Source organism: Micromesistius poutassou (assembly GCF_964030765.1).
Source record: "Micromesistius poutassou genome assembly, chromosome: 9".
NCBI lineage: Eukaryota > Metazoa > Chordata > Actinopteri > Gadiformes > Gadidae > Micromesistius > Micromesistius poutassou.
Window position 1 is genome coordinate 8741339 of NC_140279.1, and position 18546 is coordinate 8759884.

General features: G+C 43.3%; 1 protein-coding gene across 1 annotated transcript in view; it reads right to left on the reverse strand.

Moving 5' to 3' along the window:
• LOC311353662 (capping protein, Arp2/3 and myosin-I linker protein 3-like) overlaps positions 1-18546 on the reverse strand; it is a gene marked incomplete at its 3' end in the record, with an annotated part of 40959 nt that overhangs the window by 20565 nt on the left and 1848 nt on the right. The window contains exons 2-7 of the mRNA XM_084473558.1: positions 16213-16307; positions 2384-2434; positions 2224-2283; positions 1130-1251; positions 936-1030; positions 86-156 (exon numbers count right to left, since the gene is read on the reverse strand). Of these exons, the coding sequence (XP_084329684.1) occupies positions 86-156; positions 936-1030; positions 1130-1251; positions 2224-2283; positions 2384-2434; positions 16213-16307 (494 nt within the window). The remainder of the gene's footprint in view (positions 1-85; positions 157-935; positions 1031-1129; positions 1252-2223; positions 2284-2383; positions 2435-16212; positions 16308-18546) is intronic.

An 18546-nucleotide genomic window follows, 5' to 3' on the forward strand; every position in this document is an offset into this window, starting at 1 on the left:
CACCAGACGGTCATGCACACAGCAGTTACAGTCATGTGACTCACGCCCCCAGATGGGAGACAGACGGACGGGCTTAGCTTCTTACCCACTGCACCTCCTCCTTGCAGCCAATACCGTTGTAGTCGCATAGAGCGGCGTAAGTCTCCGAAAAACCTCCTGCAACAACACACAAACAAATAAACAAACTAAAAGCAAGAAGTTGGAGAAATGTATGAGCAGATGCTTCCGTTGGTGAGGGATGGGGAAGAAATAAAACGCGCAAAAAAATGAGTCAACAGTTATCTTTTATGTTTGTGTGAAAGGGGAATTTACCAGGAACATCTGGGAAATGATTTGTGAGTATTCTAGCAGGTACTGCCTCTCTGCAACCTGCCAAGACGTAGTTTGCAGGTGCACTTGCGAAAAAGTGTGTTCATACTGTGTGTGTGTGTGTGTGTGTGTGTGTGTGTACACTACAGTATGTGTGTGTGTGTGTGTGTGTGTGTATGTGTGAGTGTGTACTGTGTGTGTACACTGTGCCCATACATGTGTGTGCATGCAACTATGTGCGTTCGCGTCCAAGTGTATGTGTGCAAACCTGAGCGGTTTGAATGCACTGACCGAAGTCTAGTTCAGAGCAGTCTCAGCAGTGTGCCCCTCTTACCGCACGCCCTCTGGGTTTCCACCAAATACTTTGACAGTTTGTGAAGTATTCTAGCACGTACTGCCTCTCTGCAACCTGCCAAGACGTAGTTTGCAGGTGCACTTGCAAATGTGTGTTAGTACTGTGTGTGTGTGTGTGTGTGTTCGTACTGTGTGTGTGTGTGTGTGTGTGTGTGTGTGTGTGTGTGTGTGCGCGTCCAAGTGCATGTGTGCACACCTGAGCGGTTTGAATGCTCAGGTGAATACTAACTCTAGACTAATGCAGAGCGGTCTCAGCAGTGTGCTCCTCTTACCGCATGCCCTCTGGGTTTCCACCGACGTCTCCGAGCTGGGGGAGTACTTCCTGCTGCCTTCTGAAAGGTCACTGTCTGAGTGACAGATGGAGGGGCTAAAAGGAAAAAGGCAGACGTGAAATACCAAACAAAACCATCATCATTATCACATGAACTAACCAATCGACATAAGGGAGGACAGCCTAAGCACCCACGCAAACACAGAGTTGTTGAATATTCGTGACAGGGCGGTGTTCACATGGCTGACGACGTGGTTGAGCTGATCACGGGACTGGAACCACAGGGAGTAGGTGGATTTGTCCGTGTCAACGATCACCTGGATTGAATTAGAGACATGTGGTTCAAGGGAAAACAATAACAAACTACAGTAACTGATATTTACAATTCAAATAACCCTTACAAACTTGTGTTTTGTCTGATGAGACTGACTGACTTTTCAAAGTGGAAGAGCTGCATTATAAAACGATTACCTTCAGCTAATAAACAAATTAACTAACAACCATATACAGAGCTCCATGGGGAGTCTTTAAGTTAAAATGATTGGGGAGGCAGGTTGGGGGTCACTCATGTGCCATTAAAGGGAAAATTGATTTTCCCCAACACAGCAGGGGTAGCCAGTAATGGGCTTCTTATTTGTTGCCACTGTTGCTTCATCAAGTCACAAGTAGCGAGCTAACTTATTGCTTCCATGGCTTGATCGTGTTCTTGTGTGGGAACCAGAGCTGCTTGTGTACCTTTGCATTGATTAGCCTGATTATGGACTAGCAGGCTCCCATACCACCTCAATACTGAGTTTCTACATAAAATATAAGAGTTGATAGACAAAATTAAACGTAATAATTAATAAAAAATAATTCTTATTCAATTCTTATTACATTTTTACTTTGTTAACAGTATTCTCAAATTGATTTGCAATGCAATTTCAGTAAAGTAGAATGTCGCTTATAATATAAGCACATGGAAGTTATGGTTAAAGGCTGACCCACTACTTTAAATAGCCACTAGATTAGCATACATAAGCACACAGCCAGCATCAGCTAACCTCCCAAACTGCCTGAGGTTTCATGTACTGGCTCAAGGACACATCAGCTAGCCACAGGTGACAAGGCTGCAACCTGGATATTCTCTAATTATCCCTTCATTATTGCATGCATTTTATCCCCAAAACAGGACTGCAGTAATGTGTTTATTATTTTCCTGAATGAATTCATTATCTGTAATTGGCAGAATGCAGTGCATGCATACAAAAATGACAAAAAATATTTTGAAAAAATATATATATATTCACCTGGTGTTCCGGATGGGAGGTCAGAGAGCGAATTTCTAAGAAGTTGAACGTTGTCTCTATCTGTAGGTGGAAAATGCAATTTCAAACACATTTTATTAAGCACGTGTAGAGGATCACAACGGTAAACATCATCCCTAAAGTAGCAGGAAGACCAAACTACCTTTGTGGGAACCTTGGGCATCAGGAAATACAGTCGCCAGGTTGTGAGGATCTGAAAATAAGGAAGAATAAGACTTAACTTTGATCAAGTTCCATGCGACTCAGCCGCACTCCCTGCCTGGAGCCAAATCATACTCTTGAATTACCATGGTAATAGTCAGGGTGAGATAAGAAGTCCTCTCTCTATGAATTTATTGATCCGCCTAAAAGCATTCCATGAGGAGACACACTGTCTTACATCAGGTGGGGAACAAATAACAGAGATGGAAAAAAATTGCATTGCAGTCTATAATGTTATTAGATAACAATGCAATCATACGACAACCCATCGCTTGCTCTTGTAGCAGAGGCCGGTTCAACCACTCGCGGGTCTCGAACCTGCCACCTCTCGAACTACAACACTACCAGCATGGGAGTCGAACGCTCTAACCACTAAGCTAAAAGCCCAGGGTTCTAACTCAGCGGCTAGAAGGCTTAGGGGTGTGAGGATTTACAACGTACTACCGCCAGCTAGCCCAGGCTAGTTGGCATCCATTACACTCTCTCTAAAGTACCAGTTTTGCTCGGGAATTCCTGACATTTAAATATAAACAAGCTAATAAAATGTAAGGAACACACACGCGCACACACACAAAGCAATATGACGTTTATTCATCTATCGATTTTCCCATGTGAAGCTAATAAGCGGCTCTCACACGGTTTCTTTCCTAACAGTCCGAAATGAGCACATGCGGCTGCTTCCACCCCAACACCATTTAGACCAGACTGTCCTGCTTGACAACAGCCTCCAAGGGATCTCCGCTCTCCCCTCGCTGGCAGTTGACTGCGGCTCGCCAGCCTGTCTGAGTGCTTTACAACCTAGGAGCTACTCAGGGGGATGCTGCACAACTCCAGACATAGCTTGGCACATTTACCTTCCCGAAAATCTGCCTAGCAAACCTCATATTTCATATGACTCTGTTTCTGCTTCCCCTCCCTATGGCTAAAAAGTAAGATGTCCTTCAGCATCCAGCAACCAGCCAGGGCCTGTCTGTGGCGGGCACAGTTGATAGGGCTGTGGACTGGGAATGGAGTGGATCAGTGCAACATAGGCTATAGACTAGACATGAGATGGGCAACTTTCATGATAAAGAGGGCCAATTTTTGAGAGATAATTTTTCATCATCACCATCAGAGGGCCACATGACCACGCTCCTCACCTAATTGTATATCAGAGAAGCTACAAAATAAACAAAAATTAAAACTGCGCGCAGTGATGAACGGGACCTCGCGCCGGCTTGCAGCCGCCACTACGAGGTCCCGTTCATCACTGCGCGCAGTTTTAAAAAAAAATCGCGCCGGCTTGCGGCCGCGTCACGTGCCGTCGTAACATGTGTGCTGGCAAGATGTGCACATGTTAGGACCGCACGTGACGCAGCCGCAAGCCGGCGCGAGGTCCCGTTCATCACTGCGCGCAGTTTTAAAAAAGCGCAGTTTTAACAAAAATTCGCAAATTTATGTAATCTGTAGAAGCAGAGGTGCCCTGTGGTGTCCTACTGATTGTTTTGACATTAACATGTAAGACCACATTTAACTGAATTACATGTTCATTAACCCTACATCAATGATCCCATAAATTCCCTAGGAGGAGTTTGTTGAAATACAAGGCGAAAAAGTGATAGAATTCCATTCAAAATGGCCAACTTTGACGGCATGCCATGGACACGCCCTTCAACGTACAGTCACAAATAACACGGCGTTGGTTGAGCACCATTTTTTGACTGTACTGACTAATTGTGAAGCAGATCCGATAAATACCCTAGGAGGAGTTCGTTCAAATACAAGGGGAAAAAAGCGAAAATAAGACCACGGAATTCAAAACAGCCAAATTTGACGGCACGCCACGGACACGCCCTTCAACGTACAGTCACAAATAACACGCCGTTGGTTGAGCTCCATGTCATGACTGTACTGACTAATTGTGAAGCAGATGCGATAAATTCCCTAGGAGGAGTTCGTTCAAATACAATGCGAAAAAGTGAAATTCCATTCAAAATGGCCAACTTTGACGGCACACCACGGACACGCCCTTCAACGTACAGTCACAAATAGCACGATTTTGGTTCAGCACCATTTCATGACTGTACTGACCAATTTTGAAGCAGATGCGATAAATTCCCTAGGAGGAGTTAGTTCAAATACAAGGCGACGGAATTCCAAAATGGCCAACTTTGACGGCACGCCACGGACACGCCCTTCAACGTACAGTCACAAATAGCACGGCGTTGGTTCGGCACCATTTATTGACTGTACTGACCAATTTTTAAGCAGATTCGATAAATTCCCTAGGAGGAGTTCATTCAAATACATGGCAAAAAAGTGAATTTTTTTTCAAAATGGCCGCCGAGAGTGAAAATAAAAAATGCAAATAGCCGACGTCCTGTGGGGTTTGGAGCATGGGTCCAAGAGGCTTTTCTGTAGGTATTGGCACGTTATACGTGCCTACCGATTTCCATACATATTGGTGAAACGTGGCGCAGGGGCTGCTTTTTAAAGTTCCTGTAGGGGGCGCTACAAAAAATAGAAACACGAATTTTGGTATGTGAGCTAGAGGCACCAGTTTACACGTGTCCTGTGAATTTCATATTCATAACTATTACGGTCTCCGCACAGTGATTTTGAGGCTCTGGCGGCCATGTTGTTTTTTAAATCGACTTAATTTTAATTGAGCAGTTAGAACTTTGGTACTTAACGGCCACTGAGTTGGTCCCGCTCAAATCAAACATTGCGTCTATGAACTGTGGCGATTTTAGTGTCAGGCCACGCCCATTTCGATGCCACGCCCCATTTGAAAAATTGTTGACTTATTCTTGTTCAGAATTTGATTCTGAACAACTTTAGTAGAGAGGTCCAACACCATAGGAGTCCAATTAATGTAGATATGTGCAATTTACTATTTTGGGGGTGAAAAACACACCCCTTTTTGAACTCAATGGCTCATGGGTACTTTGAAATCTATCCTACAGACTAATCCTTATGTCAGATTGAAGATAATGGGCCATAGATGATATGTGCCAAAGGAATTTTGTCAAAGTCGAAAAACCTGGGATCCTTGGGGAATTTCCTGTTTTTAACTAAATTCAAAATGGCGGGAAATCTGGCTACCGGAAGTGCTAAGTTAGTATCTGCAAATTTGTTCAACATGAGGATTTGCATATGTGTGCAAAGTTTCATGAGTTTAGGTCCAACCGGTGACGAGTTATGCTTGTGCAAACGTTGAAATTTTGGCATAGTTGGTATAGCGCCACCTAGGGGCGAATGTGAATTTGAGGGCTAGAATATCAAATTTTTCACCAGTCCCACAAAATGTGCCAAATAAAAATGAGTTTTCGAATATGTGCAGGGGGGGAAAAATGCAGTCGAAGATGAGGGAAAATAATAAGAAGAAGAATTAAAACTGCGCGCAGTGATGAACGGGACCTCGCGCCGGCTTGCAGCCGCCACTACGAGGTCCCGTTCATCACTGCGCGCAGTTTTAAAAAAAAAATCGCGCCGGCTTGCGGCCGCGTCACGTGCCGTCGTAACATGTGTGCTGGCAAGATGTGCACATGTTAGGACCGCACGTGACGCAGCCGCAAGCCGGCACGAGGTCCCGTTCATCACTGCGCGCAGTTTTAAAAAAGCGCAGTTTTAAAAAAAATTCGCAAATTTATGTAATCTGTAGAAGCAGAGGTGCCCTGTGGTGTCCTACTGATTGTTTTGACATTAACATGTAAGACCACATTTAACTGAATTACATGTTGTAACAACTTTAACTAACATTATTAACCCTACATCAATGATCCGATAATCCCTAGGAGGAGTTAGTTGAAATACAAGGCGAAAAAGTGAAAGTATTCCATTCAAAAATGGCCAACTTTGACAGCACGCCACGGCCATGCCCTTCAATGTACAGTCACAAATAGCACGGCGTTGGTTCAGCACCATTTTTTGACTGTACTAACCAATTTGGAAGCAGATGCGATAAATTCCCTAGGAGGAGTTTGTTCAAATACAAAGCGAAAAAGTGAAATTCCATTCAAAAATGGCCAACTTTGATGGCACGCCACGGACACGCCCTTAAACGCACAGTCCCAAATAGCACGGCGTTTATTCAGCACCATTTCATGACTGTACTGACCAATTTGGAAGCAGATTCGATAAATTCCCTAGGAGGAGTTAGTTCAAATACAAGGCAAAAAAGTGAAAAAAATTCAAAATGGCCGCCGAGAGTGAAAATTAAAAATGCAAATAGCCGACTTCCTGTGGGGTTTGGGGCATGGGTCCAAGAGGCTTTTCTGTAGGTATGGGCACATAGTACGTGAATACTGAGTTTCATACATATTGGTGAAACGTGGCGCCGGGGATGCTTTTTAAAGTTCCTGTAGGGGGCGCTACACAGATGAGAAACACGATATTTGGTATGTGAGCTACCGGCACCAGTCTACACGTGTCCTGTGAATTTCATATTCATAACTATTATGATCTCCGCACAGTGATTTTGAGGCTCTGGCGGCCATGTTGTTTTTTCAATCGACTCAATTTTAATTGAGCAGTTAGAACATTGGTACCTAACGACCACTGAGTTGGTCCCGCTCAAATCAAACATTGCGTCTATGAACTGTGGCTATTTTAGTAACGGGCCACGCCCACTTCGAAGCCACGCCCCATTTGAAAATATGTTGACTTTATCTTGTTCAGAATTTGATTCTGAACAACTTTTGTATTGGGGCCAACATCATAGGCGTCCAACTTGACGTTGATAAGAGCAATTAACTATTTTCGAGGTTTCAACCACACCACTTTTAGAACTCATTGGTGCTCTAAACTTTATTGTACAGACTAATCCTTAAGTGAGATTGAAGATAATGGGCCATATATGATATGTGCCAAAGGATTTTGGTCAAAGTCGAAAAACCTGGGATTCTTGGGGAATTTACTGTTTTTAACTAAATTCAAAATGGCGGAAAATATGGCTACCGGAAGTGTTCAGTTCAAGAGACTTTTTTGTTCATCATGAGGATATGCATGTGTGTGCAAAGTTTCATGAGTGTAGGTCAAACCGGTGGCGAGATATGCTTGTGCAAAGTTTGCACTTTTGAACAGTTGCTATAGCGCCACCTAGGGGCGAATGTGAATTTGAGGGCTAGAATATCAAATTTTTCACCAGTCCCCACAATTGCACCAAAAAATTTTGAGTTTTAGAATATGTGCAGGGGGGGAAAAATGCAGTCGAAGTGGCTAAAAATAATAATAATAATAATAATAAACACGAGGGTTTCAATAGGGACCTTGCCATGTTTGGCTCGGTCCCTAATAAACATGAGGATTTCAATAGGGTCCTTGCCAAGTTTGGCTCGGTCCCTAATAAGAACAAATTATGTGTAGATATATGTATGCATCAGTGGTGGCTGGTGATGACATTTGTTGGTGTGCCGTCATGTACAGGGGGTCTGGGGGTCCTTCCCCATAAAATCTTGAATTTGGTAGATGGGATTTCCTGTATTCTGGTATTTTGGGGATGGCCACTACCTAAAAATTCATTCATATTCATAGCCTATGTATGTTAATTGAACCAACTTGAACATTAGTTTCATATTTTCCATGCTCAAATGCATTTTTAACATGACAAACACAACAAGTTTGTTTTAAAAGAAACAACAACAGCCACATGAGTGATTTTTTTCAGTGCAAAGGGCTCACATACATCATCATTCAATGATGGCACAAAACTGAAAAATAGTGACTGAACATTAAGTGCAACAACTACCATTATATTCCAGTATTTTGAACATTGAGGCCCCATTCTGGTTTGTCTAGGATGAAATAGAGTGGTTGACACCGAAATTTAGACTATTGGTCCTGTTTCGGGAATTTGGCTCATTTAGAATCGCCCCTGCCTGCTTCAGAATGGCTAGCTACGGGCATTCACAAACCTGTCCTTAAAACAATCCTAAACACTCGTTCTCAGACATGTGCAACTCACCGAGTGGTTAGTGGTGTTCGTTGATGTTCCGAATCAAGTATCGTAGCGACAGTTTATGTTGTGTTATATTTGGCATTTTGTAAATCCAATTGAAACGGAAACCGGACCGGAACCGGAAACGGAAATTGGGCTGTTTACTTTTGGTTGCAGTCTTTTCGCTCAGTAGGGCTAAACTGAGCGAAAAGACTAAACCAGCCCCACTTTCCGTTTCCGGTCAACGAGCAATGAGTCTTCCAACAGAAATCAATGGATTTACAAAATGCCAAATAAAACACGACAGAAACTGTATTCCGCTATGATTTCTGAAAACAAACGTTCAGGGTTGTTTTGAGCACTGAGAAACTTGTGTTTTGAAGTTTGTGAATGCCCGTAGCCAGCCATTCTGAACCAGGCAGGGGCGATTTGAAATTAGCCAAATACCCGAGACAGGACCAATAGTCTAAATTTTGGTGTCAACCACTCAATTTCATCCTAGACAAACCAGAAAGGGGCCTCAATGTTCAAAATACCAGAATTGTCCTTTAAAGGAGAAATCTGGCGATTCTTAACCCCTTTATCGTTTTCCTGAGGGTCACCCCATGGATGCACACCCAGCCACTAGCCACAGTGGCTGTGCATTCGCGCACATCCGTTCTGCTATTGGCTAATAAGGGCTTTCTGGATATGTCAACGGGGTAATCTGAGGTGAGTGACTCCATGCAAAAAAGTTTATACTGTTTTGCCAAACTATGAGTTAAACAAGCACGGTGGTGTCTCATAAGGAACCAACTCGTGTTGGATAGGTCTTGAAATGGTTTTCTGAATATGTTTAGAGGCCCCAAATGCGGATAAACAGCTTGCCCCCATAGGTTAGCGTTATCTTAAATTATCTGCGGGCCTCAGTGAGGATCAGTGAGGATTTTTCCAGTTTCCCATCCCTGGACTAGACTAACAGAGAGAGCTGTTCTGTGGATCAGAGGTACTCTTTGTCTCCTCTCCGGAGTCCTGCCCTCGACCCTTTCCCCACTAGTCTTCTGCTCCATCACTCCCAATCACTTGATCTGTCTTTCACATGAGGCCCCGACTGAATATCTCTCTACCTCTCTGTCACTCACTTCACATTTCACTTTTTGTTTTTACTCACTGTTTTTACTCACTCGAAAAAGTGAGTTATTGCATTAGTGCCAGCCTCACCTCTCTCTCTCTGTTGTAATTGTTGGCCTTTGGTGCCTGATACAACCCTTCACTTCACCACGCACACTCTTTCCTCCCACCCAACCAAAGCCTAGTCGACCCCGATGTCTGAAACAGGTAGAGAAGTTGCAGAGAGAGTGGGTGGAAACAAAATGTGTGTGTCTGCGTGTGTGCGGGCGTCTGGGTGGGGGGTGATGGAGCGACCTGGGTACAAGGGACTGGGAGGGGGAAGAGGGGGATGCTAGACTGGGTACCCCCAGCCCATTCTGCCGGCGATTTGAATTAGCCCTGCAGCAGGGGCTGGAGAGGAGCAATACTTTTCTTCCTGTTCCCGATCCACATTTACTGGAGCCAATCACCAAGCTGGTTTTTCCCCCTGGCGCGCTATTGGCTGGTGTGATGGAAAAATACATATGTTGCTACCTTTTAGTCATATAGGCTTTGTTTTCCATGCCGTGTATTGTCTTGCCACCCTGCTTTTCCTCAGTGTCGTCTACATATTGACCTTTGTGCTCGGTTCAGCCACCTCACCAGTGAGCGATGTCATCAAAATGTTAACCCTTGTGCTCTGGTCAGCTGTCCTACTTTCCTCCTCAGAGTCAATCAAAATGTTTACCCTTCTGTTCTGGTCAGCTGTCCTACCTTCCTCAGAGCCAATCAAAATGTTAACCTTTGTGCTCTGGTCAGCTGTACCACCTCCCTCAGTGGCATCTAAATGTAAACCCTTTTCTATGAATAACCGGCCTGCCTTCTTCAGAGTCAATCGTGATTGTAACCTTCGTACTTGGGTAACCCCAGACCGTTCTGCCAGCGATTTACTCATCCTTCCATCTCCAGTATGAGGTCAAATGGTGCTCAAGGTGTGAGAGAACAGTAACGCAGCGATTGCAAATTCGTTCAGATTTGCCCGACTCTCTCACAACCTGCAAACCTGCCATTGCCAACCCATTGTGCTACAAAACAATCAGGTTTGTTGACACCTGCCTGGAGTTTTCCCGTCACTCTGCATAGTACGTCATCCGGATCATTGGTCTGATTGGTTGAAGGACTATTCAATTGAGTACAGAGTCATTGGAACTACACCCGTTGTGTGCTGAAGAAAATGACAGAAGCCTCCCCAGACCAAAGTGCAATCTACGATTGAGCTTGTTCTGGCAATAGCCAGGCTAGGGGGATGCTGCAATCAACTAAAACCCCAACTCAGAGCTTGACTAGTGGGACTTGATTAAAAAGATATTATAGTGTTACTTTGCGAGGGATGAGTTGGGGTCACGACCTGATGGTGTGAGAAGGTTGGTACAAATAAACGATGATGAAAGCAGAAGAGAGAGAAATAGAAAGAGAAGTAAAGAGACCAATGGGATAGCTGGAGAGAGAGAGAGAGAGAAAAGAGAGAGAGAGAGACCCCAAAAGATGCTTCTTATTAAAAGTTGTCCACATCAAAAGAAGACCACAGAAAAGAGAGTCCAGCGCACACTCTTCTTCCTTCCCTTCCTTCAACCCAGCAACAAACTGCTCCAGCAGCTGCCGTCTCGTAGAGGCTACCGCAGCATCCGGTCTCACCACCAGACTCAGGGACAGTTTCATCCCACAGGCCATAAGACTGAACTCCTGAGCTACTTAGCTCACCGCTATGCCACTTTATAACAGTCGACATCTGTATAACAATGTCTGTTTACATTTCACATCTGTTTATGCTGTATGTATTTATACATTACAGTTATTATTATATTTTTATTTTATTCTAATTATTTAATGTCCAGTATTGTAGTTGATTTATTTTCATTTATTTAGGTCTCAGCTCTCTTTACTTGTGTTTCTCTTGTACTTTTTATATTTATATTGAACTGTTGAAGGAGTCTGAGACTCAAGAATTTCATTGCCATTGCCACTGCTTCTGTATTTTTTGTGCATATGACAATAAACCATCTAGATCCTTGTTTGAAGGACAAAAAGGAATAACACTTGATTTCAATTATAAAACTTTCCCTGGTTAGTACACTGTAAAAACGATAACTTGAAATTGCTGGTCTTAAAAGGATTTTTACATTGAGTGAACATAAAACTTTCACTGTCAACTGTTTATTTGAGCTGTTTGAACTAACTTCCAAACGTTTCTGGTTAAAAGTTGATCTCACTCCATAAACTGAGTTGGCAAAATAAACAAATACGAATTGAATCCTATGGTTCCAACTTCCCATGCGTTAGCGCCCGGAGGTGGTGGAATGGTGGTTGATTTCATGCATGTTATTATTTCACTCCTCCCCTGTCCCTCTTAAAGTGCTTGGGCCCGGTTTTGCTGTGGGACAGGAGGTCCGGAGACTGGTGGGCGAGAGGAGTGGTAGTGGTAGTGTTGGTTGGAGATAGCTGGTGGTGGTTGAGTTTTTGTTGTTTTTGGTTGTTTCTACTTGTTTTGGATTGATTGGTTATTGATTTATTTATTTTGATTGTTTTGATTGTTTCTTTGGTACAGAATCCCATCTAGGTGGGCTTCTGTTTTAAGAGGGGGGGTGTGACGACCCAGGTGGGTCTTTGACCCCGCCCCTGCTGTTTGTATGCCTGTGTTGCTCTCCCTACTAATTAGGAGATTGTCGGCAGGTGTAGGTTGGACCGGGACCGCAGTATATAGAGCCTGCCCAGACAACAGACCTGGGCCCCGTTTCCCGAAAGCATCATTAGCCTAAACGTCGTTAACACCATCGTACGATCATCGCAGAATTTTCGGACCGTTTCCCGAAAGCATCGTTATGTAACGACGTTGTTAAAACCCTCGTAGCTAACGACGCCTACAGGGGTACTCGTTAAGCACTAGGATGCATCGTTACTATAGCCTCAGTGGAGTCACCAGCTGGACATTCCGTGTATTGGATGTGTTTTATTAAAACACGTCATCCAATACCACTGAATGTCCAGCTGGCGCTATTTTGCAATACCCCAAAAACAGTGGTTCCCGCATATATATTACTCGTAGACTACTGTTAGATTTAAACAGCAAAGACAGAGACATGTTAGAAGTCAACACAAATATAATTTATTGCAGCAATTTTAAATTCCAAAAATCCATTCGCAGTCGAAATGTAGGCGATCAAACGCCACGTCACAAGGCAACCCTATCACAAGGCATATAATAAAATCAAATGATTCCGTTGCTCGTGTGGGAGGTCGCTTGCGAGCGGCACTTGCTGTCTCCCTCTGATTTTAATTCAACCATCGTGGTTAAAATGTCCTCATATTGATCAATGACAGAAGACATACTGTACATGAATCATGCTGAGACCATGGGGTGTCGGATAATTTCTGCAGGCGTTTTTTGTTGCGATTGTTTGCCATAAAGCACTGTAGGCGCGTCGGTGAGGCTGTGATGAAGTTCACTATTTATTAGACCGTGTCTAGACAGTTACGAACATCCCTGACCTTAGTGGAGTGCACAATCGCCAAGTTGAGAGTGTGGTTTCTGCAGTGAACGTAGACTGCTGCGGGAAACTGTGCTGCGATGCGTGCCTTTCCCGCTTACGTTGCCTGCATCATCATACCCCTGCCCAACAATATGGGCAGTAGTGGTGGCTCGTTCGCGAACAAATCAGTTTGAACGAACGACTCTTTAAAACGAACGAACCGACCTGATTCGCCGCTCTTGTTCGTCGTCGTTCGTCTCGTTCGTTCGCCGAGACTCGACTCCCAGCTCCACCCACTAGTCGCTGAGTCGCGCTGACTCGCAAGTCGCCGTTCGTTCACTGACTGTGTTTAGTGGTAAAGACTCGAGGGCTGAGAAGTCACGAGAGTCAGCATTGGCATTTGGGCAGATGCCAGAAGGGCCGCGGCCTCTCGTGGGCCGTTTGGGCCGGCCAATCATGGAGCGGCATGCTTGTTGGGATCGCGCCCCCCCCGTCAACAATCGTGTCCGCGTGCAACCACTAATGGGCAGGAATCGATCTAGACGAGCAACAGCAATAGCCGTGTCAATGCCTCCGCGTTTGAATGATAATGAATGAATGGAACGTTGCATTTTTAACGTTGACACCAAAGTTTCTAGAGAGTGCACGGCGCGCCAATGAATGAATGAATGAATGAAACCTTCTGCGGAATCAGAGAAAGTCTGCCCTCTTTGCGTTGCAAAGCATGTTTCAGAAATCAGTACATTTTAATAAATGCTATAGTTGTCACACAGACACATGCTATTTTTTATTTTTGTAATATGGAATTATTTCAGGGGAGAAAATGCCGTGAAACTATGTAGCCTACGCACGGTGCGTTCGGGATTAGGACTGATATAGCATATGTCGGCCTAGACCAAATCAATTGTGTTTTAATATTTGTAGCATTCATATTAGTCTATTCTTTTCGTAGGCTACTCTGCTGTTGGCCTTGATGGGGAGATATTTTTTTGCTGCCACAAAATATAGTTTAATCCAACAAGATTCCTGCGTCTCCCCCTCATACGGAGCCCATTTCAGCACCGTGTCAGTAGACAGCTACAATCCTACGACGTCGTAAGAACAGAGCACGCACGTTCATGTTAAGATGAGTTTCGGGAAACGCTCCCCTAAAATTAACGATGCATCATGAGATCCATCGTACGATCGTACGAGCATGGATCCATCGTTATCGGGAAACGGGGCCCTGGCTTCACCCTCCTCCAGGCATTTGATTTCCTTTGTTTGTAACACATGGACTGATCTTCGCATGACCTTTTTGGTTACTTTCATTTATACTGACTTGCACCACACTTCTTATTATATTTATTTCAAAATAAATTCTTTATTGTAGTTTTTTGTAAAAAGCATGGTCTCCCCAGTTTATGTTGCATGCATAGAGCCAGCATGTCACATATGGGATCCTATGAATCCTATGGCATCCTAAGATTTAAAGCTGTTTGTTACCCTCATGGTGAAATATAAACATGCAAAATTGTTTAAAATTAAAAGGCTGGTTTATCGTCAATTTGTGTAATTGTTAATAGGATTTCCTTTGTAAGAAAAACTCAAAATGGATGTTTTTACACATGAATGATTCAATATAATATTGACTTAGAATTCTTAGTGTGTACAACTAGATTTCTGAAACTTTCATTGTTATGAAAGACAAGTTATTTGGATCAAAAAAACTTTCAAAGTTGTCTCAACTTTGAAATTAGCTGGTACAACTATAAGAATTAAGTTGGCACAACTGTGTGATATTTTCTTCAAAACGTAGAAGTTTGAGTTGACATGAAAACCCCAAAATCCTGTGCAGACAGTTGCCTTGAAATTTCAAGTTGAATTCACTTTTTATTTCTTACAGTGTAGAGCTGGTTGATAGAGCTGCAATGTGGTGGACATTTTTGCAACCATTACTCATTTCAAACCCTGTTTCATCAGCTGTGATTATTTTTACTTACTAAAATAACTAAAAATGAGTAACTAATCTATCCCTGCCCCAAAACACTAACTGCCATTCACCATTAAAAGACTTGCCTCTTGTCTCCAGCTAGAAGGAGTAGCATCTAAGAGCAGGAAACGTGTCCAAGCACATCTTAGCAGAAGCTGTTACATGAGAAAGAGACAGAGAAAGAGAGCGAGAGAGCGAGAAAGAGATTGGACTGGAAATATGGAACAGGCAGATAGAAAGAGATATCAAAGTCCCTGAATATCAAAGGAAGAAGAAGAAACCTCCTAACCACATGATGGGCCACATGGCCACAGCAGTAGCTTGCTTCACAGAGGGAGTGCACTCACTACAACATGGGAGAAATGGTATCCGGTGTACCAAAGGAACACAGATGATTTCAGCCAGGGCAAACACATTATGCCAACGTCACTGCAGATGGAGGGGGGGGGGGGGGGGCACACTTTACCTCAAAGCAATCTCACAATTGCTATAGCAGCACACTTCCTGTAATCAGCTACATGTGAAACAGAGGCAATTGAACAGAGAACATTTTGGATTCCTCCCTCTAAATAATGGGATGAGCAGAGCTCAATATGCTCCTGTATACATTATACACATTTCCACAATAAACCATTGCAAACAACGTTAAGACACTCCCAAAATAAAATGTCCACTTCCAATCTGATAGACACGGCTCGCCCCCCCCGCCCCAACTACAGATATCAGCTAAAGAGAAATTGGGTATCTCTGGCACACATACTCTGTGGAAAGCAGCACAGAATCAAAGGCTGGCCCCCTGCCTCGTCCACAGTTGGGGCTCACAGAAACCCAGGCCTGATTCGATTCAAACCAGCAGAAACACACACACACACACACACACACACACACACACACACACACACACACACACACACACACACACACACACACACACACACCTATATTAATCCCTTCAACCCACAGATACAGTCTCAGAGAGCTGCAGATGTTTGTAGTGTCTGTAGTTTGCTGACCAGAGAGAGAACATTTAGATAGTCAGAGCTGTTGTTATCGCAAACCAACACAATCCACCTCAAAAGCACATTCTGCTTCTGTATCTGACTTTTGTCCCATTTTTGAATATTCAGTATTAACTTTCAAGAGGGAGGGAGGAAGATAAGAGGAACAGAAGGAGAGATAGAAAAACAGAGCAGCGGGCCTTGGATTGAGGTAATAACCAAATGGTTTCACACCTTTGACTAAACATGACAGATAGACAGACAGACTGGTTTAAAGGATTAACTTACCAAAATTCTTTCCTCCGTTTTGCCATTTTTGGTGTCAAGTTTAATACCACGTACAAACTTGATTGGAGATTTGTCGATAATCTTCCTGACACTTTCTGTGGATGGAAGACCAACACATATTTTGATGACAATAAGATAAATGCACACGTCTTGCTCTGCTGCTATTGGTTCAGAGTGAAGACTTTTTTGACATTTTGACTTTATTTAGTTGGACAGGTGTTTAACCAGCATGCCTACTGTATTAAGCCAGGGAAATCCATTTGAAAAGGCCCCTGTGGGCATTCAGTGACAGGACACAGGGTTGTCTTTTTGGGCAGTAAAGGAAAAGAGAACATTTGCCAGAACAAAATGTTAAAAACTTACAAATTCAAGAAAATAATATATAGTTCCTTAGAAGAATAAAAATGTTTAAAACTCTTATTTCCATGGGCTGAATTTGAAAGGACATAGTTGCAATTAAAAATAATATATTATTAAATTACTGTAATGGTCATCTCGAAACAATGTTATTATAGAATTATGTTTAAAATGTGGAAAAAGTCAACAGCATGGGCGCACCATGTTACATTCTGGCATTATAAACATTTCAAGGAGCATTTCACCAAGACTTGAACACCAGATAGTGTAATTCCCCAGCGTTCCATCTACAGTAATGTGTCTAATTTTACTTTGGGTGCGGGTCGGGCGTCAGTATCAATTTATAGCGGGTCTGGTTGGGTGCGGAATGTAATTCGCACTGTCGAACTGTCGGAAAAATAAGACCTGTGTTTTGATTCTCGGCCATGGTGGAGAAGGAATTCGGGGAAGAAACTTTGGCTTTGACTCTCTGAAGTCCAGATTGAACCGCGAATTCAGATTGATGTGCAAGGACCAGAGAAGTCGGAGAACCCAACGCAGTCTTTATGATTCATAATATCATCCAGAGGCGCACACAGCTTTTCGCCATGATATTAAATATTATATTATAGATGTCTATGTATTATATTATATTATTACACGGCTCTTCTCAATTCTGTGGAATGCGCCGTTCACTTGCATGGCGGTCAATTATTTTTTGATAATTGACCATTGCTAAGCATATAATGACCTCTATCAAGGAAAGTGGATTTTTTGCCTTTGTCTTTCATATCACTCCGCAAGTAGTCCGGTAACTTATCAACCCCAGCGTATTCGGTTGCTAAGCGACGTCAACGTCTTTGGCGGACTATTTCTCTGCTGATCAACACTATGAATGCTGGTAACAAATAAATTGTTATTTAGTTATTTTTTTTGTTTTGGCAAGTAGCCGCGTAATAAGCGGGATAATGTATAGAACGTCGCTGGTAATTATCCAAAATAAGCCCCTTCAGGGCGAAGCAAGACACCTCCGCTTCGCGTCGGTGTCCTTTTTCCCGATAATGACCGGCGTTCTATACATTATCCCTTACTTTATTATACAAAATTATATAGATATAGAGATCCAGGTCTCCCGCCGGAGCTCCCGGAGTGTTCTAGAATATCTTATAGAACACGGCCAAAAGCTGTGTGCACCTCCGTATGATATTATGAATAAACGACTGCATCTCTGGTACTACGTAATTGCTTCTTTAGTGCTCGTGTGATCTACCGGTCACACTGGTCATACGGTAACGTCAAAATCCATACTGTAGCACAAATTCACACCGGTATACTCTCTATACCGTTTATACCATACACCCTGAGTCCCACCCACTGGAACTAGTGCTTGTAGTTTTTTAGAGCCCCCCCCCCTTACACTTCCTGCTTTAAATGACGCAAAAATCGTAATTTTGCGTAATTTAAAGCAGGAAGTGTTAGAGGTAGATACAGATCTCTGCCGTCTCAGGGGAATATGAGGGAATGATGCATGGCCATTCATAAATATGACTGGCTTTCTAATGATACAAAGGTTGATGCAAATGGGTGAAGTGTCCCTTCAATGCTTGACACACTCAATTAAAGGTGACATATTGTACCACCAGGTGTGAATGTGATTAGCCGTTACAAGCCGTTTTGAAGATCTGCCTCTTTTGACATCACAAGTGGGCGTGTCCACCTAGATGTGTGCTGGATAGATCAGTCTACCAGCCAGTGGACTGTTGCAAACATTGCTCATCTATCCGTCATACATCTAGGTAACACGCCCACTTGTGATGTCAGAAGAGGCAAATCTTGTAATGGCTAATCACACTCACACCTGGTGGTACAATATGTCACCTTTAATTGAGTGTGTCAAGCATTAAAGGGTATAATATGTCACCTTCAAAATAGTAATAGAGACACATACTGTCACACAGAAACTACTTCACAGTTCAGACAGGATGCTTGCTGGTACAA